At 33.2% G+C, this 10,822-nt stretch overlaps 1 protein-coding gene across 9 annotated transcripts in view; it reads right to left on the bottom strand.

Moving 5' to 3' along the window:
* Nucleotides 1–10,822, bottom strand: part of SCAF11 (SR-related CTD-associated factor 11) — a 50,767-nt gene that overhangs the window by 37,306 nt on the left and 2,639 nt on the right. For all 9 annotated transcript variants that reach the window (XM_006755522.2, XM_006755525.2, XM_015558615.1 and 6 more), the window contains exon 2: nucleotides 9,189–9,346. In XM_006755522.2, the coding sequence (XP_006755585.1) occupies nucleotides 9,189–9,346 (158 nt within the window). The remainder of the gene's footprint in view (nucleotides 1–9,188; nucleotides 9,347–10,822) is intronic.

Raw genomic sequence — 10,822 nt, 5'->3', positions numbered from 1 at the left:
TTGCTAGGGACTTGCCCGGCACTTGCTCTCTACCTCTATTTGTTATCTTACTTCTATCATTGACAGTCCCTCTAGGTTGTGGGCTGCTTGCCTGTGTTCCTGAGAAGCATCTACGGTACCAGTCTATAGAGTGTATTTTCTTTAGTGAATTACCGGTATGTTTACCGGTAATAAACTTGCACTGTTTTATGTATATGTTTGATTACATACAGCCTTGTGACAGTTTTCCTGCATGTCATAAGCATTTGAATATAAATTAAAATGTTAAAATCAAATCTGATATTGTTTTACCTTTTATTTGGTGTGTGGAAGGTGTGCGGAAGAGGGGGTAGTCTTATACGGCGAGTATATAACAAACTCTGTATTTTGAGTGGAAATGTTACGGGGTCGTCTTATACGCCCAGTCGTCTTATACGCCGGCAAATACGGTAATAATCTTAGAGGAGTGTGTGGCATATATTAAGTATTGTATAAAGCCCATCAACTAGCTTTATTGGACTAACAACAAAATAGTTTGGTCCATTAATAAACCACAATATGATGTATATATACCATGGTGGGCAAAAGCAGGTTTACAGTTGTATGTTAAACGGAGTTAATAAAGTTATTGTGATAATCATACCTGCACATCTTTTTCCATATGAACTGTAAACCCTCTTTGTCCACCTTTGTACTTATAAGAGACATGAGTCCTTAATAATTTTTTATTGGAATTTGCAAAATTCATGACATGAAAATTAAACTTTATCATTTTATTATAGCTATTTCAAAATATAACACTAAGATCCAAAGAAAGCCACTCTGTGTTCAAAAAATGTATTCCATATCAGATGTATTGAATCTTTCAAAAACTCTGAAATTACACAATCCCATTTTCTTTATTAAATGTCCTCTGTTGACATCAGCTAAATGGCACTTTTTCCTTTACAATGTTCAAACTGATAATCTGAGCCATTCCATTTTTATCTGTTCTGAATAATGGGGTTCTGAGTAAGATTTTTTTTTTATTTTTATTTTCCTTATGCACAATTGCCATGAATTTATCTATGGATTTCACTTGAAAGGTTCTACTGCTATCACGTAAAAAAAGAAAGAAAACAGAAGAAAAAGCAGTAGTTGGTAAAACATTGCTATCTATTATCACAATCTGCATATACTTACATTTCCTAAAAACAATCTAGTCAACACTAGAAAATAATAGATTTTCTTTGGTTCAGGCTCAATCAGAAAAATTTCTTAAAACCAAGTTATCGTCTCCAAGTTAACAAAAGTAAATAGCTCAGAAAACAAGCTTCCTAGGGTAGATAAAATATCTTTGCTATTGCTACTGAGAAATGATGATATCCATTTCTGACCTTAGAACAGTTTAGCAAAGCATTTCAAAGGAGAAACAGAAAAGAAATTCAGTTATTTTGAGTTAATCTTCATAGCATACTTCAATAAATTAAAACAGATATTTAAAAATTAAGCAGATCTTCAATTTTTATTAATTTATACTGTAAGAAAAATATAAGCTATTTCAACACAAAGTTCAAAGACACCATCATTACATATATAATGTGATGATCAAATAGCTATATTAGAAAAGTTTTACAAATAGATTTTTTAAATTATTTGTACTGCCCTAATTTTAAGGCATTTCCAAAGGTACTTCACCCTTAGATCCAGCAGATACCGATTTGGAAAATTCAAAGACAATTTAATCTGTTTCCAGAGTTTGTATCACTAAACTAATTTAATTTTTGGTTATATGGTTTTAAAAATTCTCATTTAAAACTAATGTAGAATATTTTTAACTAACAGAACTGCCCTTTCTGCTTAAGATGATTTTAGTTTTGGAAAATTATCCCAAATTTTGTTTTACTTATAAACAACAAAAATAAATACCCCCTGATTAATTCACCATCTTGATTCTTTATATACAACAAACATAGTCTTCATTAATTATTCAGCTTTTAAATCAACATGGCTTTCATTTTAATAATTTTTAAAGTATCTAATTAGTTTCATAATCAAAGCAGTCCAATATCATCATTCAACTTTGTGATACAGCTAGTAAATATAATAGAATTTGATCACTGCTTTACATTGTAATGTGTACTTAAAAAACAGAGCTTATTTACATTTTACTGTGAATGCTCTGTATCAGTTAAGGAAGCAATTTTGATAGAAAAAAAAATCTTCCTAATGATTTCAGTAAAACATACCCTAGTATTCTGAAGCGTTGTAAATTCCCAGCTCAGACAAACCCATATTTAAATGTAAGAACAGGAAACCTTCCTTATTTGGGAATTCAGGATTCTTGATTTCTAATATTTCTTGCTTCCTGCTGCTGCTCTATCCTCAATCACAAAGGCTGCCTACAGATAGCCCCTCCTAGAGAGAGAGAAGCAAGTGTTAAAGGTAAGTGCTTAAAGACTAAAGCTCAGTATCTATGTTTAACATCAAGGTTTGTCTGTTCATGGGAATCTCTAGAACATCTATCTCTCCTACTAATAAATACAATACATTATATAAAACTTAGTTCAAAATCAAATAAAGATGATTTAGAAATGCACACCATTACAGGTTGATGCTTATTTTAAAGTTTTTCACCAGGACCTATCCTTTCAAGTTGATGGTTCCAAGATACCTAGCGTGCGTGGACCTCCAAAGAAAGTGCTCACCTGTAGTCAGCCTACATGTTCCCTACCACACTTAACAGTTCTGTCAAGACAGTCCTGGAGGCAGCCCTCATCATTCCACATTAGTGAAACTGTGGTTCTTTATAACAACTTTCAGGAATGAATTCCTAAAGGACAATGGCTATCAGTGAAAATTAACACAAGAAAGCATTTTATCTAACTACTCAAAGAAAATCCTTTCAAGTTCTCAAAAATACATTACCACAGTTGGGTAGAATTACTTTTAATCTTAATTTCTTTTGACATTTAATAGCTAAGACTTTTTCTAATATAAAAACAAAATTCTGTAAACTACCTGTATAAATCATTTTACAAACTCTGATATTTAAAATTAGGCTATACAGAAATACACATTAATTTACCCAACTGGTGAAAATAGACTATTAAGTTAAAGTCTATTACACAGGTAATGAGTGTTCACAATGTAAAAATTTTCTTCGTTCTACCAAAGGTTTTACTAGAGTATTAATCTACAAGGTGAAAACAATGGGGGATTTGTAAAAATTAGTCACATTTCAAGTTTTGGTGAAAACAGAACTACTAACCTCTCTAACCCACTTTAAGGATGATGATTAGATAGCCCTAAATCACTTACTGATTGCACAACTTGTAATATTAAACAAAATAATATATTTGACAATGTTTTATAAATGATAAAGGTAAGGATTAACAGTAGCACTCCACAGGTATGTTTAAATTATTATTTACAGAGCGCTACACAACAGAGAGGTTCAGGAATAAAGAAAAATATACATTTTAAGAAAAACTGATTTAATAAATTCAGACAAAATTTTGCTGAATTTGTAATTGAAAAATAATCTAATCACCAGAATGATGTGTAGATTTATACTTTCTGTATAAAGGAACATCTGTATATAAAATACATCACTAATTAAGATATGTCAGTCATATTTTGATTTTTGGTATTTAATATTAATTCAAGAATATACTCCTCACCTGTCTGCATTGAATACTGTTGTTTGACATCTTCAAGAACGGTACGTCACCATAGTAAGACTTTCTTCATTTCTAGTCTCATGAGAGAAAACATACTTTTCCCAACTGTCCAATTTTTATTTCATTAACCTTACTTTCTCAAACTGAAGCTGTTAGCATTTTATATGTAATGGAAGGCTGAGATAAATAAATTGAGGGAAGGTAATTTGCTTATAGTAAGAAAGCTAATGACATTTCAAAAATTACTTAAAAGATAAAAAAATATTTTTTATTTCTTAAAAGAGAAAAGAACCCTGGTGGATATCAAGAATCTCGTAATCAATATATTATTGCATGTCCCTTTAAATACAGTAAAAACTCTTGAACACTTCAAGCATGAAATGTTTCCAAGTTCTCAAACTTTACCTTCTTAAGAGCCAAAATTTTAACCACTTCTTGGCAACCTGCCAAATCATAAACCCTATTTTCTTAACTAGTATGTGTGTGAAGGGGATATCTTCTTGTCTGTAGGGATTCATAATTATAATCAGTTGTCACTACCACAGCCATGTGTCAGACTTCTCTAGCTTTCGCCTAATTATTGACAGTTAAGTACCGCTTAACAAGGGAAACACATTCTGAAAAGTGCAATTGCATCATTAGGAGACTGTACTGTTGTGAAAACCTACACTATGTGTTATAGCCTATTGCTCCCAGGCTGTAAGCCTGTACAGCATGTGACTATACAAAACGACAGAGATTAAATTGAGCACAAGATAAAATGGTGCACTCAAGAAACATGATATTCACAATATATATGATACTGCTGTCAGTTAAACACAGCATACTGCTTTATAGCAAACTTTTTTAATAGGTAGAAAGAGTACATTCTAAAATAACAATTAAAAGTATAGCACAGTAAATTATAACCCAGTAACATAGTTGTTTATCTTATCAAGTATTATGTACATAATGGTATGTGCTATACTTTTATAGGACTGGCAGCGCAGTGAGTTTGTTTACACCAGCATCACCCCAAATATGTGAGTAATGCATCGTCCTACAATGCTATGATGGCTATGACTTGAAGGCAAAAGGAACTTTTTAGCTCCATTATAATCTTAGTAGAGGCCTGGTGCACAAAATTCATGCACGGGTAGGGTCCCTAGGCCTAGCCGGCAATCAGGGCCAGCCGGGGCCTTCCTTTCCTGGCTGCCGGTTGGGGTCTTCCTTCCCCAGATACTGGCCGGGGCCTCCCTTCCCTGGCTGCTGGCTGCCGGCCAGGGTCTTCTTTCCCTAGCTGCTGGCTGGGGCCTTCCTTCGAACCACGACACCTCCTGGTGGTCAGCGCAGGTCAAGAGAGGAACCGAACTCCGGTCTCCTGGTCGAACTCCCAAGGGGACACTTTGCATATTAGCCTTTTATAAATATAGATGGGACCACTGTCATATACACAGTCTATAGCTGACCAAAATGTCATTATGCAGTGCATAACTAAACTTTAAAATGTGCTAAGTTAAACTTGTGTGCAAATTAAAAACTCTCAATATATTTAGACTATGTTTTGGCTCACAGTACGGGTAAAATAAGTAACTTTCTGAGTGGCTAATAAACTTAGGAGGTGTATTGGCTCTATACATATTTCATTAGTTTAAAGGCTATCTTTTATTTAGTTTCAGATTCTCAGCTCTAATACTGATGCTTTAACTAATATTTCAACTTTCCTTAATTACTTGTCAAATACTATGTTTTTGTTTATTTCAACATTCTATTTCTACAATTTTATAAACCAACAGGCTTACCTATTATAAATTCATTGAAACTAAACATAGTTATAGAGAATATGCTTAACCTGGATTTGTTCTAGTTTCCTCAAGGGCAAGCAATTAGATATGGGCCATTTAGGCCACCACAGGTTCCATTATCCTGAACCTTTTTGCCCCAGGTAAAGTGGATTCTATGAAATACCTAAAGATTAAGTTAATCACTTTAAAGTCCTTACATGGCTTTTGTTTTAAATAATCAATAAACCCAAATTTTAGACCATGAAGAGATTGAAACTAACTTTGACTTTGGATATAGATACTTTAAGAGCATAAAAAAAGTTCAGGAATGTGTCCAAAACAAATATACTAGATTATTATATACCTTAACTTTACTTGTTCCTTACAGAGCACAACTTCTTCAATGCCTAAAATGTTAACGTGAAGATACATAAATGAGTCCTTCTTTTTTGGTTCTTGATATCCATTCTGAATATTTCAGTAAACCTTTAGTACAAACTTTGAAATAGCTCAGCTGAATTTCTGAAAGACACATAAAACTAGGAAGATGATCCTGAATACATTTTGTACTGTTTTCTTACTATGTATATTTCCAACTGCTGTAAATCTCACTTTGATTTCTATTTTCCTATTAAACGTGAACATTAGCAAAATTTTAAACTATGGATCAATTTTTAAAAATTATTTTAATTTCAGGCTGTCCCTTGAGGTATTTAGAAACAAATTAGCGTTCAGAATCCATGTCTTATATCAGACAAACATTGACACAGTGATTTAAATGAAAGAATATATAGGAAAGCCTTAGCATAAGGCCAGGCTAATTAGGAGACTCTGAATATAGACATTTATTTCCTAATCCTGAAATCCAAAGTCAACTGCATGCCTTCTCTTTATTTATTTTTTTAATTTTTATTGATTTCTTACAGAGAGGAAGGGAGAGGGATAGAGAGTCAGAAACATCGATGAGAGAGAAACACCGATCAGCTGCCTCCGGCACACTCCCTATTGGGTATGTGCCCGCAACCAAGGTACATGCCCTTGACCGGAATTGAACCTGGGACCCTTGAGACCCCAGGCCGAAGCTCTATCCATTGAGCCAAACGTTAGGGCTGCATGCCTTCTCTTTAAAAACAGGAGGAGTTTTAGGAAAATGAGAAAAAAGAGCTTAATAACTAACCGTCATGAAAAAAAAACCACTAATGCCCGGTAGGCATGGCTCGGTGGGTGAGCATCAACCTATGAACCTTTTAAAAGCAATTTGGCTTCAACAAAATGTTTATATCCAAAGGAATAACACAAAAGTAAGAAAATATTACATGCAAGAAAGGTTTTGATTGTAACACTATGTATGTTATCAAGTATCAGGAAGTCACAGTTTGGTCAGGGCACATGCCCAAGTTGTGGGCTCAATCCCCAGTGTGGGGTGTACTGGAGGCAGCAGATCAATGATTCTCTCTCATCCCTGATGTTTCCATCTCTCTCCCTCTCCCTTCCTCTCTCTGAAATCAATAAAAATAAAGTTTAAAAGAAGCAAACCGACTAGCAAATCTAAAATCTGATTCTATTTGTCAAAGCATATATATACTTTGAAACACATCTAATTTTTAACAGACCAATAAAAGATTCAAACTAAAAATTTAGTTCAAAGACTAATTTTGTTAACCAGTATTAATTTATTATATACAATGAATAATTTATTAGTAGATTGTGCTCTTCTTAATGCTCTATTTAATGGTTTATTTAACTGATTTGATGGCTGCTATCCCCATTAGGGACAACAAAATAATTCAGAATATTCTATTTATGCTCCACTTTCATGGTTAATTACTTTTATTTAAACAATACCATGACACCTCCATCCCACCCTCATCACAATTTATGGTAATACAGCAGATAAGTACTGTCTTTAAAAGCAATTTGGCTTCAACAAAATGTTTATATCCAAAGGAGTACACAAAAGAAAATATTACATGCAAGAAAGGTTTTGATTGTAACACTATGTATGTTAGCAAGTATTTTCAACTTTAAAATATTCAACAATTTAAAAACACAGATAAGTTTAGCACTGTCTAGTAGGGTTCACTATGTAGATAGTGCACACCTCTAGATATACACAGATAAGTTTAGCACTGTCTAGTAGGGTTATCTATGTAGGTGTGCACTATCTACATAGTCTATCACTATGTAGATAGTGCACACCTCTAGATTCATATCCTAGAGAAACCTAGAACACATACACCGTAATAAAGCTTATGTTTGTGTGAAAGATGCATGTGGAGTGTAAGGAAGAATGGAGAATCGTGTCTATTTTATAAACTGTACTTTTCATAGAGAAAAATACATACTCAGATTATGTGTTGAACTTCACAATTATGTAATCACTGAATACAATCTTATGAAAAGTACTGAATTGAAGCCTTTTGCCCATCCAGTAATACTGCTTCTCTTCTGGAAGCAAAAATCTCTATTTAAAAAAATGTAATCACAAAGCAAACCAAGATGCACTGAACTCATCACAGATGAAATCTTTAGTTGAGTGGCATAGAAAAATAAGCATTCTTATTTCGTTAGTCAATGCTCCTGCAAACAGAAATTTATAATTATATAAAATAATTAAACTAAAAATACTGTTTCCCAAACTACCGTTTCACCTATCCTCAATCCCTTTCTGCCAAAGACCAGTCTAGGTTTTAATCTAAACAGAACTGTTTCCAAGTATACTATTATGAATTCAATTGGTACAAATCTTTTTCCCTTCTCCCAAACCTCAGCCATAGTCAGGATTCAGTTATGTTCTCCTTTCCACACTATAAATGAAAATATAAGTAAATCATAGAACCCTGGAATCCCAATTATGAAATAAGTGATTAACTCCAATGTGTTTAGGGACATCAAACAATTTGAATGTAACCAGTGTTAAAAATATTTTTATCTGCCTCCTTTACTAATATGTACACACTGACAAATAACCAATTCTGAAAACAGCCTTATTAGTATGACAATAAACTTTTATTTCACAATCCATAACAATGGGCCTTATAATGAATATTCAATGTACCAATACCATGATCTACTTAAGTAGGCCCAAACGGAGTCAACATAATAAATACATTAAAATCTGAAATGTTCTGGTTTTTAATCATTTAAAATCTATGAAGAAATTCAGTAATATCTCTAACTCAGATTCTGAAATTAGTTCATACTAAATTAGAAAGTGAAGTTTTAAATTCGTTTCTGCACCTTAAGCTATGAACCTTGGCCAAGTTATAGAATGCAAAAATCCAAATTTCCTCATCTGCAAAATGGAAGGACACTATTACATCTGCTCTGGTTATCCCACAAGGCTGATAAAAAGAAGAAATCAAATAATCTATGTAAAAATTCTCTGAAAAATATAAAACACAAAGCAGACAGAAGATGTGATTATTAGTAATAAACAGTTATTATCCCAAGATGGTCAAGTTACACTGAAGATGAATTACTGTATTCTAACAGAAAAAAAAAAATCTGTTATGCTTATAAGGTTAAATTTCTTTTTTTAAAGATATGCATTTAATTTTTTTAATAAAAGAACAAAAAATTGAATAAAAAAATAAAAGGAGGAAAATATACTGACAGAATTAGAATAATACAGGGAATTTTTTCCCAAAGTAAGGGGAACACATATTACTGTGAAATAATTTGTGAAAGGCAATGTCATTTTAGATTAGGTGGAATGAAATCATGGTAGGAAACAAATATAGTAACATTTAATATTTATTTAACATTCAATATTTAAACTCACCTCTGCCCATTTAAGAATACAGGTCATACAGAAGACATGATTACAGCTTTCTGGAAAACCAACTTCCTTCTCTAATAGGCAATTAAGACATATTGGACATCTGTCAGCTTCACTGTATAACAAACCAGCGGTAGCAGTATTATCTTTGTCTTCTTCACCTGTAAAGTAAAGCAGCCATATATGCTTTCAAGTTCTCCAGACCAAATGACATATCTGTGTCAGTATCATGGACTACTACAAAGTAATAGTCCTTTCTACTACAAAGTAATTCAATCTAGATACATTACAGTAAATATACTCATTGAGCACAATGCCCCCAATATTAATTTATGTTTTTTAATAAGGAAGTGAAAATAATTTTTCATTCATTTAATTTTAAAATAATAGTGACATGGTTAAAAACTTTAGAAGTAAAAAGAAGATTATACTTGTAGTGACCAATCTTCCATTTATATCTACATCTAACCATCCAGTTCTACCCAATGTTTCACAACGGTTAAGTTTCTTCTCTATCCTTTCAAGGATTTTTTTTAATGCATAGACAAGCAAATCCTAATGCATGTTCTTTCAAACCTCCTTCATACAAATGCTAGATCACAATAACACACCTTCTGCTTTTGTTTGTTTGACCTATTGAATGTTCACTTATTTTTAACCTTTGGCTATTACAACAATGCTGCAACAAAAAACTTTGTCATTAAAAACTTTACGTTTTTAATAGTACATAGGATTAAATTCACAAAAATGAAATTTTTAGGTCAGTATGTATGTACATTTCTAATTTGAATAGATACACCAAATTATACCCCTTACAGTTTGCACTAATTTAAACACTCAGCCAGCCATGTAACCAACATACAAAGTTACACACCGCTAACTCAAAATAAACACAGGAAACACCAAGATTCAACATAAAACAAAACAAAAATAAAGAAATGGTCAGCTGAAATATGAAAAGTATACACCACACAAATGGGAAATCTGGGATTGTCCTGGGAGCAAATGTCCACACCAGTGTTCAGATCTGGAGATTAAGCCTTAGGACCAACCCAGGTGGGGAAACTGTTTCTGGGAGACTCCCATATTAATCAAAGACCCTCTAATGGTGCTAGTGGTTCCAGAATGGGTTAGGGGAAAACAAATACAACCTTTGGAAGAAGCATCCCTAATTTAGCCCCCCAGGATTCCATAGATTAAATTTACCAAATATTAGCTCATTGCCAAACCCAGGAAAATAAACTGCCTTGAGTAAGAATCTGCAGAAACGCCGAAACCGGTTTGGCTCAGTGGATAGAGCGTCGGCCTGCGGACTGAAAGGTCCCAGGTTCGATTCCGGTCAAGGGCATGTACCTGGGTTGCGGGCACATCCCCAGTAGGAGATGTGCAGGAGGCAGCTGGTCGATGTTTCTCTCTCATCGATGTTTCTAACTCTCTATCTCTCTCCCTTTTTCTCTGTGAAAAATCAATAAAATATACTTAAAAAAAAGAATAATATACTGAGATTCAATAGTAGAGTAGAGGATCCCAAACATCAAGTCAAAGATTTGAAATAAAAGGAAACAAAAAACACTCAACTGGAAAAGCAAAAAGAAAAATGAATCCAAAAATATGAAGATAGTGGAAGGAGCCTATGG

This window comes from Myotis davidii, unplaced genomic scaffold, assembly GCF_000327345.1.
Source record: "Myotis davidii unplaced genomic scaffold, ASM32734v1 scaffold290, whole genome shotgun sequence".
Lineage (NCBI taxonomy): Eukaryota > Metazoa > Chordata > Mammalia > Chiroptera > Vespertilionidae > Myotis > Myotis davidii.
This window is presented reverse-complemented; position numbering and strand designations above follow the sequence as displayed.